The sequence below is a fragment of the Harpegnathos saltator genome, unplaced genomic scaffold (assembly GCF_003227715.2).
Source record: "Harpegnathos saltator strain DR-91 unplaced genomic scaffold, Hsal_v8.6 scaffold202, whole genome shotgun sequence".
Taxonomy (NCBI): domain Eukaryota; kingdom Metazoa; phylum Arthropoda; class Insecta; order Hymenoptera; family Formicidae; genus Harpegnathos; species Harpegnathos saltator.
This window is the reverse complement of record NW_020229987.1, coordinates 870,653-884,391: the sequence shown is the minus strand read 5'-3', so window position 1 is coordinate 884,391 and position 13,739 is coordinate 870,653. Positions and strand designations below refer to the sequence as shown.

General features: G+C 53.5%; 1 protein-coding gene across 9 annotated transcripts in view; it reads right to left on the bottom strand.

Moving 5' to 3' along the window:
* The window catches only part of LOC105186472 (neural-cadherin), a 209,825-nt gene that overhangs the window by 66,040 nt on the left and 130,046 nt on the right, over nt 1–13,739 (bottom strand). For 2 of the 9 annotated variants that reach the window (XM_025298008.1, XM_025298010.1), the window contains exon 1: nt 9,330–9,574. The exons of the other annotated variants lie outside the window; for them this stretch is intronic. In XM_025298008.1, the coding sequence (XP_025153793.1) occupies nt 9,330–9,381 (52 nt within the window). In that variant the 5' untranslated portion in view covers nt 9,382–9,574. Of the gene's footprint in view, nt 1–9,329; nt 9,575–13,739 lie in introns of those variants that run through there. 9 annotated transcript variants of the gene reach the window in all.

The window sequence follows — 13,739 nt, the reverse complement described above, 5'->3', positions numbered from 1 at the left end:
ATCATCGCGTCGCTGTTTCCGTTCGAAGATACTTGGAACATCAGATTCACTGGTCGGGCTGAATTCAGTCGCCCATAGTGATGGACGCTGCGCGCGTTTTTGCGCACTGCTGGCTATATGTATGTTCGCGTGCGAGACAACGCGCGACATTTTGCCCCAATTTCGCTGCGGAGCGATTTTCGCCGCTATCCGGCCGGCGCCCATCGAAGCCGCGCTGTAATAAACGGAATTTATTATCATCGCCCGCTTGCAACGGGTGATCGTTTACGCGCAGCAGCGGCGACGCGAGCGCGCGCTGGGCCAAGTGTAAAGCGTCGTCTACAATGGCGGTAAGCAGTAAGAAGTAAGCGTGAACAGTAAGAAATGGACCAACCACAGTTGATTATTTTTGTCATAATAATCGACTGTGATTGGTTTATTTCTTACCGCTTATGCTTACTTCTTACTGCTTACTGCCATTGTAGACGACGCTTAAGACTTGCACGGTAAAGAAGTTTTTTTTTTTTTTGTTTTCTCTGTCACGGCCCGCCGCGTTTTGTCGTTCAATCGGGTCGTGCCTGATGCCAAGCAGTTCGCCGCGACGAACGATGCATTATGCAACATGTTGCTGACATATCCGTCAGGAGGCGGATTGAGATAATACTTTCGTACTAGCTAGTGATCACACGCGTATACGCGAAAATATACACACACACACATACACATACACGCACAGAAGGATACGCGCTGCTCGAGTAAGTAAAACGGCGCCTTGATTTCTCGAGGGCAACAACACGCCACGGATCGGCTTTGCGCGAGTAAAAATGTTGAGTTTTCGTTTGACATGCAAATGCAAAGTCCTGAGAGATCTGTCTTCGTGGAATTTAGCGTTCGCTGCGTTTCTCGTGAGATTCCGGTGATCCTCGACCTCGAGTACGCGCTTTGTCGCTCAAAATTGCTTTCCACTCGAAAGCACATGATAATTTGGTCGCATCGCGAGATATTTATTTATTTATTACACTCATATCGTGCTTCTCTGCCGATTGCGCGGCGCGTTTGAGTCGCGATTACGCGAAAGCGCGGGGAGAAGCGCTCGAACGGCCAATCTTCCTGCGTACTCCAATTCGTTGCTTCCTTCGGAGAAGAGAGTCATCCCGAAAATGAATTATACATGTTCGAGCGGATCGCTCCTTCGTTGAGCAGAGGAAAAAAGCGCAGCGGAGACGCTTTCGCGGAGGCGGAATTTATTGGAATGGTACGAATGTGTTCCGCAAAGTAATCCCCAGAGATGAAGCACGCAGCTTCATATTTGTCATGAAACTATATACGCGTATAGTATATGTAGGCGGACGCAAATACGTTCTATTGACAAGAACAGACTGCACGCCGTACAATTGCACTACGAGGGGAAACATGCGAATGAAGCCGTCGCCGTTTCTCTATCCGACCGCCGTGTTCGCGCCCGCATCGCTCGCCCTCTCTCTCTCTCTCTCTCTCTCTCTCTCTCTCTCTCTGTCTCTCTCTCTGTCTCTGTCTCTGTCTCTCCGTCGATACTCCCATTAATGTTTATACGCGACGAGCTGACCATTTGTAGTATTTCGCTGGCGCTCATAAATTTCGGATTTGCTGATTACGCGGCAAGTCAATCCCGCGAAAATGGAGAAGCGTTACGTACGCACGCACGGCCAACACCAGCGAAACCGCCATCGCCACGGCCCCCCGCTATCGACATGGCCGCGCGCGATTACGCTTTAGTGCAGGTGTATGTGGAACATCCCTAGGAAGCTCTACACACGCTCTCGCCCGGTTATAGATTTTCCCCAAATTCACCGGCGCTAATATTTCGACGGTTGTCAAGCGATGAGAATGAAACGGAGCATCGCCGGTCGCTCCTCCGTGGCGCGTTCGGCATCGACGGGAAATAATTTGCCGGTTGGCCGCGAAATCCGGAACCTTGTTAAAATCAGTTTAATACACCGAGGAGGATGATCCTGTTTGTGTTTGTAAATTTTATTATACGGTATTGAGAGAGAGAGAGAGAGAGAGAGAGAGAGAGAGAGAGAGAGAGAGAAAGAGAGAAACTTTGTAATTATATCTCATCGACACAGTGATTAACATTTTCACGCAGCTCCGTCGTTGAAATCTTACATGGAAACACGGATTAAAAGTTAGAATCGCGTGCAATACGTTCCGCGTCTGCGCGCGTAATCGCGTTAAGTTCTTACTTAACGTAGCAAGAACTCGCGTTCTTCGTGTTTCGTGTAATTAAATTATAGGGGATCCTCGTCGCGTCCCGGTGGAAAATATCATTGTTATCGCGCGAGTGTGCGCATCGGTCTCCCGGGGACTGCAGTGTATTTGCATTTCTGAATTAAAAACCGGTCGTCGCAGTAATTGCGGCGCGAGAATTGTGGTACGCGCGCTTGAAAAGTTCCGGACGTCTCGCTCGCGAAGAAATTCTTGTATTTACGTGCCGCTGACGTTGCGTGCTTTCCGTTGCCGCTGCGGGGAATAATCGCGGGTCAATCGAGGAACAACAAAGAAGTAACGCGGCCGAACGCGATCGAGCGAGTGGTAATTGCGACATTTTTGAGCGCCGAGCTTGGGCGGAAGAGGCAGAAGAGTAACATTTCGCGACGCAAACTTTGGGAGTGACTGACGACAGACCTGTCGAGAGAGCAAGTCTTGTATTTTATATTTCTACCGCGAGTCTACGCTCGCGCGTCTGATTCGAAGCTGTCGCGCGTCAAAGTCGAGTCAGGAACAAAGACCGCGAGACACGAGACGTCATTTCGGCGTGTGCGATCCCGGCCGGCGTCTCCCGAAAAGAACGCGCCGCGGCACAAAGAGACCGCGACATCGGTGGATTGAGATCGACAACGACGACGACGACGACGACGGTATGAAATATCTCATAATTACGACGACGACGACGGCGCCCGCGCGATAACTCCGTCCTGATAAAGGTTGCAGAAAAAGTTTGCCGTGAAAGTAGAAAAGTTGCAGAGCGAAGTTTCCCGCTGTGTCACGGTGGCCACACAAAGTAACTGACAAGTCAATTATGATCGGCGGTGGGGGGGGGGGGCAGGGGAGGTCGTCGCTGACGGGCGCGCGGATCCCTTAATAAACGTCGCGCTAAAATAACGGAGCGTCAGTTAAACAAGGACTCTTTACGAAGCAAAGTTTTAATCTATGTATCTATCGGCAGAGCGGACCTTTGCGCAGCAGCGCGGCCGATTCCCGCGCGATCGAGCGCGAGGAGGCGAGGCGGATGCCTCGGGAAATGAGGGGATTACTTCAAGACTCACGGAGATCCCTGACCCAGAAGACGGGACACGACGGAGGTCGGCGGACGACGAGAAATGGAGAGTAATCTCCCGCCGATGGCCAAACGCGAATGGCCCCGATAATTGAGAGCGGCGACGCCGCCGCGCTCGTCGTCTGCGGACGCGGATGAAAAGCGCGCCGCCGAGCGGACTCTCCGTTTGCGCGTGCAAATTTGCAGAGGAATGAAATCCCGCTCTGCGCGCTCCGCTCTTCGCGGCGCTCTTGCGAGCACGGCGGCTGTGAGCAGCGAAATAACGCGGCTGGGAAAAAAGTAATCAGCCGTGCGAGAGCGGGCGGACGCGATGAACGCCGACTTGACGCTTGATCGAACAGCGTGAATGCGCGAGCGAGCGGGAGGAGTACTGAAGTTTATTAAACGACAGCGCGGCGCGGCGCAGAAAATGAAGAAGCTCCTCGCGGAAGAGGAGGAGCTTGTTTGCTCCACTTGATGATGTGCAGGCGCCGCCGCCTTTCAATCGGCCGGCAACGATGATTGAGCCCGGCGAAGCGGCGCGACGGACATCGGGAATAAACAGCGCGACGTCGCTTTCGGGTTTTAATGAGCGGCGCTGCGCTGAGAAGTGCCGCGGCCGTTCGTTTGTCGGTCCGTTCGGCGCGTCTCGAGGAGAAAGCGGCAGAAGGAACGCGTCATTGTCGCTTCCGTCGAAAGCAATGAGGATTCCCATGATGAAGTTCTTTCGACAACAAGCACGAAATGTCTGCGCGTCTGCTGCATGAGTCTCTAGCTCAACGCTATAAAGTGGCGAGGCGCGGCGTCTCGCGAGCCGAGAGATATCCGGCGAGAAAATCCGCTCGAATAAATCTTCGGAATTTGGCGAGTACAGTAACAAGCTTTTCTTAATCACGTTCGCGCGAGGCGAACGTCGACGCGCCGCGGGACGTCCGACAGCTTGTTGTAGAGCTCGTGAAGTATTAGCTCCCCAAAATCCCTGAGTCTGAGGGGTTACGTAGCCGGAATGCGCGTCTGGAAGCACGCCGTCGTTAAAGTTACCAAGAGTGCCAGCACTTACGCTCGTTCTCGCCTCGCCGCCTTTCAATATCTCGCGTCGCTCAGAGGAAACATAAAGGTAATCGCGAGGACACTCTCCTCGTCCGGCCCTATTTCGACGTCTCTCGCTTTTGATAGCCGCGTTACCGGCGCCTGATGTCCGCGACGCGAGCGGAGGGGGCGGAGACCCCATCGAGATTTAACGCTACGCGTGTCACCCGCGGCATGCCTATGATTCGCCCCGCTGTCGCCAACGGCGCTCATTCATCGCCCCGGCGAACTATGACCCGCCGCATAAATCCGCGTCGCCGGGATATACAAAACGATGGCGTCGATGGCTTCTACGTGCTTGTCTCGATATAAATCGGCTGATTCGCCGGGATACCTCGGCCCGTGTACGAGACGTAATTACCAACTCCGGATTGATTTTCCGTTCGTTCAATGGAACGATACCCCAATTGCTCGCTCGCGGCTCGTACGTGCCGCAACGCCCACGCGCGATACACGCACACGCACACATACACACACACACACACACACGCGCGCGCGTGCGCGCGCGTGTTCACACGTATCGGAGCCCTTTGAGAGAGCGCCAACGATGTCCCTTCGATTGGCTGATCGTACGAAGCTGCGTGCGGCCGTTTGTATCACGTCCGCGTGTGTGAAAAGAATCGCCCTTTTGCGACGGTGACGACGACGACGACGACGACGATGATGATGTGAAGGATATATCCTTCACGCGGCGGGGGGGAACGCCGGCGAGCATTGAATTTCCGTTTTCGCCCGTTCTTCGCGGCGTTTCTCCCGGATAACGACATCCGGCAGCGATGATTTCTCCGTTTCGATGGCTGCGCAGCGGCCGGGAGACAAGCTCGGGCATAAAAAAGGAGGAGAGGAGGCTTGTGTATTGGCGGCAGTTGAATTGGACCGCGCGCGGATTCAATGGAATTTCGGATAAATCCTGAAACGATAGCCGGCGGGACAGCGTGAAATAATAATCCGCCGATCGACGCGGCTCTTTCACGTTGCCACTGCGTGAGGAAACTGCCGCGCAATAGGCTGCCGACTGCCGACAAATCAGAGACGCGCTCGGTAATATTGACAATTCATAATTGACGGACAGATGAACTTGCGTCATGGGAGGTATCGGCAACAATTTTCAAATTACTTTGGACGGTCGTGGAAATCGTTCTCTCTCTCTCTCTCTCTCTCTCTCTCTCTCTCTGGTCTCTCTCTGGTCTCTCTCTCTCGCCTCACCCTCTCTCTCTCCCTCTCTCTCTCTCTCTTTCCCTAACTCTCTTTCCATTTCCGGTGCACGAGAGGCGCAAGTTAAAGTCCGAGATTAATTTAGCTCGCGACCTTAATCAACTTTTGCCATTAAGCGCGCGATTTTTCTGAAATTACCTATCGAAATTGCGAGAACTTGTCGATCCAGCCGAAGGAAGCGTATTGTACCGGGACTATTGATCGGTAGCGCGGCAGTAGTGCCGCTGCTCCAATACTCGTAATCTCGACCATACTTTACGCCGGCGAATTCACCTCGTGAACTCGACCGAGCGAGTTTTACAAATTAAAAAAAGGGTGGAAATAACGACAACGCGGAAACGAGCGCGCTGCTCTAAAGCTTCGGCTCCGCTCTTCGAATTCAACGAAAATTTCAAGCGTTGCGAGAAACGAGGCCAGCCCGGAAAATTCCGCCGCGATGGTTTCCGCGATCAAACGCGGCATCTCCCGCCATTATTACATTTTTATCGTTGTACATTTTGGGTCGAGATAAAAGATATTTTCTCGCGATATTTGGCGGCTGTGTGCTGCGCGGTGAATTTTTGCCGGAGGATTCCGCAGCGCGGACTCTCTCTCTCTCTCTCTCTCTCTCCCTCTCTCGCGCCGTGCGCAAGTTTTGAAAATTAAAAGCCCCATGCAGCGCGCGGGCATTTATTTACAATTGTACGCACTCACGATTCCGCGATAACGGCGAGAAGAAGACACGGCATCTTCGCTTTCTCGAGCTGACGATATATTCCGGTTAGTCCCGGCAAGTGACGGTAAGCCCGAACTGTGCGCGCCGGCTGCGTCCAAAATTTAGGACGGCTTAGCGTCGACCGGACGCGCGATTATCGGTCGAATTTAAATGGAAGACGTGCTTAAATTTTAACTCTCCCTATTCTCCACCCCCGAGCCTTGTGAAAAGGTCGGGATAACCATCGTTGCGCTTAAACGTGATGAAACGCGACGAGCACCGCGTTCGCTCGCCGCGTTTGCTCTCCGCCGTGAATCTAACGGCGCGGCGCGGCTAAGGAAAGAAAGAGTGAATGAATAAGAGAGCGGCAGGGAGGTGGGAGGGGGAGAGGAGCTAGATAAATTTCCTGCAGGAATGTGTGACGAACCTGTGCAGTATTAGCTCTCGAAGCGGCGAACTAGCAGGTATCCGCGCACGTTCGGTAACGACTTGCCGGCGAGAACGAGCAAAAAGTTCGGACAACCTGCCAACTTTCGTAGCTCGGCTGCGTAAGAGGCGAAGATTCAGCGAGTGCCTTCCCGCGTTCTAAAGTTTAAGCGCTCGCTCGCTCGTTAAGCCGTTGATCACCTGTTGGCAATCCGACACATGGAAAGCTCCGACGTCAATCTGTATGCAGTACGTGCCGAAGGCGCGCGCGCGGTGACTCGTTCTCGCGTTTCTCTCCGCCGATGACAGCGCGAAAGAAATGCCCCGCGGAACGTGTCTCGTGTCGCGAATTCTGTCGCGCAGAATCGCTCATTCACGCGTGCTCGCGCCAACTTCCGCTCGCGCCGAGCGCGACGTTTGTTAAAGTTGGAAACAAAGTTGCCGCGAAATTACAACGCGTTCTCTTGTTAGGATATTTATAATAGAATTGTCGGCGGGGCTTCGACGGGGCTTCTAATAAGCGCCGAGAGACGCGCGGGACTCATTAACACGTTGATCACCTGTTGGCAATCCGAGGCGAATATTTCATGTAAATTCACGATTCAACCGTGGGAACGACAGAGAAAGAGAGGGAGAAAGAGGGGAAGAGAAAGCGAGAGCGAGTCGAGAGAGAGAGAGAGAGAGAGAGAGAGAGAGAGAGAGAGAGAGAGAGAGAGAGAGACGAGTATCGGAATACATTTGCGGAGGCGTCTTGAGAGGAGCGCGAGAGAGTTGCACGCCGCCGTATAGAGGCACTCGTCGCCGAGAACTACGCGAACGCGACAAGTTCCGTCGGTCGTCTCAGCCGTCGTCGTCGTCGTCGTCGTCGTCGTCGGAAACGTCAGGACAACAAGATTGGAGTTAACGAATCGAAGTTGCAGCTACATCGGCACACGCGCGCGCGCGCGCGTGATCGCCGAAATACAACTGATAAAACTCCCGGCAAGATCTCGCGTCGAGAGAGACAGAGACAGAGAGAGACAGAGACAGAGAGAGACAGAGAGAGAGAGAGATAGATAGAGAGAGAGAGAGAGAGAGAGAGAGACCGAGAATCGAATTTGCCGGTGCGGCGCGGCGGCTTAAAAACACAGCCGCGACTCAATTTCCCGCCGAATCAGACGGGCTCTTGTCTCCTGCGGACGTATTAATCTAGCAGACTGCGCGCGAGCAATTTGCCGACGCGCGTGATGCACACGACGACGAGGAAGCGAGCGAGTGAGCGACGTCACGTCCGTCATCAAAATGCGCTTCGTCGCGTCATTGTTACACGCCGACAACGAAGTTTCGCAGTTTCGATCGCGGCGGCACAACGCGAGAGACGTTCGCGAAAGAGTCAAACTCGATCTCGTTCAAGTCGCTGTGCGGAGTGCGGTAGCGCTCTCCTTGTTAGCAGCTGCGAGAGTCCGCCCTTATCCTTCGCTCGTTTCCCCGACGTTGCGACGGCTGCTCCGCACCCGGCAAAAAACCGGGACCGAGGACGACGACGAGCGGGTAGCAAATTTCACAAAGCTCTCGGCAGCTTTGGCACCGTTTTGGCAAAGCCGTCGGTTTCCGCCGATTCCACTCGCTGCGAGTGGACTCCTCGGGACGTTACAGGGTAACAGCGTTTTTGTCGAGCCGCGCTCTCTGCAAAACAGCCCCGCTCTCTCTCTCTCTCTCTCTCTCTCTCTTTCGTTACGATCGTGTTACGAACGGCAGGTGGGTCAACAGGATCAGACGCGTGACCCGGATCGAATGGATAATCACGCGCATCAGCGGCGTTTACGTACTCGTGTCGTGAGCGAAGCTGAAGAACCGCGATTGAAAAGAATGCCACCTCTAAATGCCACCTCCTCCGCCCGCTGATTATCCTCCTAGCCAGCGAGGGGACGATCTAAAGGTTATCGAACGGATCCGATGACCACTAGAGACATACGTGACCGAAGGGATGTTTCAATAATTGCCGGCCGTACTCTCGATGATCGCAGGAGTCTCCGGTGGGGTAATTGACAGGTATCCGTAATCAACGAGTACGTGCTCGCGGGCGAGAATAGCCCGATCATGATGATGTTCCCGCGGGGAAATTTCGCCCCCGTGGCAATACGAGACGCCGTGCGGCGTAGAAATGCTCAAGCTTCGCCGCGACCCGCGTCCGTCTCCTCTCCTCTCGCTGCTCTCGCGTCCCGGCTATCTCGCCGGGACGCGAGAGATCGCGATTATAAACACGACGACGCTGCACTTAGCCGCGCTGCTGCAATCGTCGGCAATCGCACCGGGGAGAACGGAACGCGCACGTGAGGCGCAACGGACGGAATTCCTAACGAGATATCGCGGCGATGACGCTCGGATTACGCTTCGGTAGTCCCGAATTGCCACCAGACAGACAGAGAGAGAGAGAGAGAGAGAGAGAGAGAGAGAGAGAGAGAGAGAGAGAGAGAGAGAGAGAGAGAGAGAGAGAGAGAGAGAGAGAGAGAGAGAGAGAGCAAGAGAGAGAGAGAGAGAGAGAGAGAGAAAGCGGTGTCTCGACTAACGATTCCTCTGTCGCATAAACAAACACACGCGTGATCTCGCCGAGGCTCTTTGCGCAGCGAGCAAGCCGCTGAAACGTACCCAGGTAGGTGCTGTTGGTGATAACCCAGAAGAGTTTGAGCGGATCAACCATTAAACCACGTTCATCACATAAACGAGTCGGTCCGACGAAGCCGACGAAGCTCGCTGCGGAGCCTCGCTCTGCTGGCCGCTGCTCCGCGCTGCTGTCACTTAATCTGCAGGCACACTTCCGCGCGACGTCGCCGCCGGAATTCTAACGCCGACGATGCTCGCCGCACACTCTCCTCCCCTCCTGCTGTCGCTCTCTCTGTCTATCTACCCATCTATTTATCTATCTATCACGCACACACACACACACACACATACACACACGCCCCGCGGCACAGATAGTTACAATCTTGGCGAGCGGCGTCGCACGCACAGGCACAGGTATGGACAGGTACACGCGTCACTGGGACACCCGACACAACCGCGAGCACGTTCGGTACGCCACTGTCTCTCCGCCGCTGATCCCGCCGAGGATGAGGAGGACGAGGCAAACTCCAATCCGCTTCTGCCGCCGCGGTCGGCTCGCCGGCGGTTTTTCGCGCGGTGGCGCGCGTTATCTCGCGACGGGCCGGGACTGACGTATCGGTACGTCCTGCGTGGCACCTGTCATCGACATGTTTTTATCGCGGTTATGTATATGTATATCTCTCGTCTGTCCACCGTGCGCGCGTGCACGTGTGTATGTGGGCTGCTCGGCGCGACGTGCAGAAGCGATCCGGAGGGAGACGCTCGAGACGATGCGGCGAGGGAGGCAAGAGAGAGAGAGAGAGAGAGAGAGGAGCCGCGGGTAGAGAATATACGAAGAGTCGCACAGATCCGAGAGCAGAAGGAAGAGAGATAGAGAGATAGAAAGAGAGAGAGAGAGAGAGAGAGAGAGAGAGAGCGCCGGAGGGTTGATAGACGGTAGGGAGGGAGACCGACGGCGTCGGCGTCGGCGTCGGCGTCGACGACGACGGCGGTGGTGGTGGTGATAGTCGAGGTGGTGGTGGTGGCGGCGGCGGCGGTGGTGGAAGCGGCTCTAGTGGAGGCGGCGGCGGCGGCGGCAACAGCAACGGCAGGACTCTACGTGGTACGGCAAGCACAGCGCGCGCGAGAGGTACGGCTCTCGTATAGCACGGACGGCTACGCGCGATACGTACGCAGGGAAAGCAATGGGTATACGGAGGCGGCCGGTCCGCCGACCGGGGGCCCAGATTTGCGCAGCCGCGCCAAATCAGTCGGGGCGGGGGGGGGCGTACAATCCACCCTCAGTCAATATACTGTGTCACCGCGTAACACAGAGACGTGGAATCGCCGGAATGCGGTCTCCGCTTTATAGCTACACCACCTGCCTGCGTGCAGGCGAGAGAAGCGCGCGAGAGAGCGGTCACGAAGCGTACGCCCCTCTCTCTCTCTCTCTCTCTCTCTCTCGATGCGTAACGTCGACGAGAGCGCGCGCGACACGCACGACACGCCGCGCGCGGGGGCAGCCGATATTACTAATAGCTAGCCGCGTTCTGACGGTCGGTCGCGCTACGACCGGGGTGCGATTGATGAGCTGAGTGGCTAATGGTGCTGGTGTGTCATCTCATTGATCCGCGAAATATCAAAGTGTCGTGCACACTTCCGCGCGCGAACGCCTCCTCGTCCTCCTCCTCCTCCTCCTCCTCCTCCTGCCCCTCCCGAACAAGGGACGCTCGCGTGTTTTAATTATTCCTCTTTCGCCCTCCCTCCCTCCCTCCTTACCTCTCGCGCTCTTTCTCATTCCCTCTGTCTTTTTCTCGCTCGAGCTAAAGGACAATGGGTCGTTCCACGGTCTCTTTCTTTTCTTCCCCAGGGGTGACGATAGCAGAGGATCCGACATTCTTGAGGGAAGCTCCCGCTCTTTTAGCAGCAGATCGTTGAATAGAAATAAGTGGCTTTCCCTAGACGTCTACCTCCGCGCCGTCGATCTTTATCTGCTTCTCGTTCTCACGTTCCCCGATTACCCCAAACGATTTCGAATAGTTCCGCAGCCCACTCGCGCGCGCGGGCGAACGGGTCATGCACGTGCTTTGAGTTGGCGCGGCCAATACGCCTGGCTGAATCTACAAGTCGGATTCAGCACTTCTTCGGCTCTTTATATCTCTCGGTGCGTTTCGCGCTATCATGTGTTCGCGAGCCAGCTATCATGTGGACGCGCTTCTTATCCTTTGGAAAGGATATGTAAATATAAGGTGCGACTCGTAATATATTTCTCTTCCTATATATCTTCCAGGATATACAGCGACTATATGTCTATCTTTCTCTATTCTCTCTCTCTCTCTCTCTCTCTCTCTCTCTCTCGTGCTCCTTTCGTCAAAGGAAATATCGCGTTGTCGTGTCCTCGGAATGAGACCAGTCCATCTCCCGGATAAGTGCCAATGCTCCGCGCCAATTGACGTTTCTCGCGAAAACAGAGAGCGGTGTGTGCTCCTCGGGAGGATTGAATTCTCGAAAAGGATCGTCGCTGTCGTCTCCAGTTCTCAATGGCTTTTTCGTCGCTCTTTTCTCGGACGTGAGCGAGACATCACGGTAGTTAAGCGTCCCGAGGCGGGCTTCGTTGAGAGCGGAGTCGGTGTAAGTTAACGCTGGGATCTCGCGTCGCTTATATTTGCAGCTTTAAAAATTCGGTCGCGAGATTTATCATCCGCTATGAGAAATGTTCCCTAAGGAGAGATCGCGAATGCGCTCGTTCGAATTATCCACCGTCCATCGAGAACGGGAGAGAGGGAGGATCCGATAACGTCGTGACGCAGAATCACGAGCGTACGCGGAATATTTGGACAGCTAATAGCGATCGTCAACAGATCATTCGAGATTATGGCGAATATCCGATGCTGACGGTCGTTTAAATATACAGTTACATTTGCTTTGGATTAAAGCGCCGCGTTAAATCTCGGCCGGCTACGGGCCGGAATGCGCGGAATGCCGTCCGCAAATCCGGGACATTCTACGACGACGTGCTACACATAGCCGTAAACAGCGGCGGCAAAACACGACGGTGCCGGCCAGCAAAGAGCGCGCTAGTCTCTCTCGGCGTTATGGCGAATATTATGGCCCCGACTAATTGAGCGCACCAAGTACGGCGGGATTACAATCCGTCTCAGCCGCGGCACAAATCGGCTCGCGGCCAAGGCGAGGTCGCGAGTCCGATAATATCGGCTGATATTATGGAAATCGCGCCCCGATCTATCGCACTGATAGAAAAATACAGTTGAATTAACTATAATCTCACTATATTTTATAGTTCACTTTGGCGTCAAGCATATTTTTATAGTCGGTGGAACCTGCACGATATAGTGGAATAAACACAAATATATAGTCAATGATTGTCTGAAATAATTGTTTACTTACTTTTACCACATATATGGTAATTTCTCATTCGCAAATATAGCGAGATTTAATATTCATATAGTTACATCTGTCATCGTTTAGCAAATATTCTGGTAATATTGACTATGTAAGAGAGTTACTTCATCTACCATTTTATATTTGTATCCATACCATAATTTTAGTTTAACTTACTATAATTCTTGGTAAAAATATTATATTTTTATTTTTATACTATACCTATATCGTTATTATTATTACCGATATTATGGTAATACTTACTATAAATATGATATTTCGGACTATAATTTAGTTACTATATCATTATAGTTCCAAATATCATATACTCTTCTCTCAGTGCGCGCTCTGAAATTAAGGCAGAAATCCTCGCGAGGATTTCGTCCTTCGCGAGTTCCTCCGTCACGTCAGACGCGCGAGTCGGTAATCGGAAACGCGAGCCATCGAACTTGTACATGCACGCGGAAGTCGCGGTGCAAAGTATGCCGAACGTGCGGAGACTCGTCGGGATCAAATTTACGGTCGTGGAAGTGCCGAGGCAATCTTGGCGCGATAGTCTTATAAAATACGCGCATCAGAAAGTTTCCCGCCGATCAAGCCTGAGTAAAGTCAGACCGCAATCGTCGGGGAAGTGTGTCAAGGTGATGCTGCTACTTTTCGCGGAAGTAGACCGCACAGTTTTTGTACACGTAAAGCGCACCGCACCGCCGTCGGCTTCGGTAAATTCTTTTTCATCTTCGAGCGTTCACCTGCTCGCTTCATCCACCGATTTTTCTTTCTACTTGAGCTCCTCACGCCCGCGCTGCCTTTCCTCGCTGCACGATCAATTCGCGCTCATATCGGTCGACGTGATCGATCCGCGAAATATTTCACGATTTTATACTGATAAAAATCTGAATCTGCGACCACGCACGTCACCCTCCCCCTTGTAACCCCCTTGTATGCTCGAGGTCGAGATGCTTGAGAGGCACTCTTCGGAATCTTGGAATGTTCAAGTCTTGCGTAGTCACGGAGAAAATTCGAGAGAAGTCGCGCATCTGCTCGAGCAACCGCTTTCAGCGGCTGTCGAGGCAT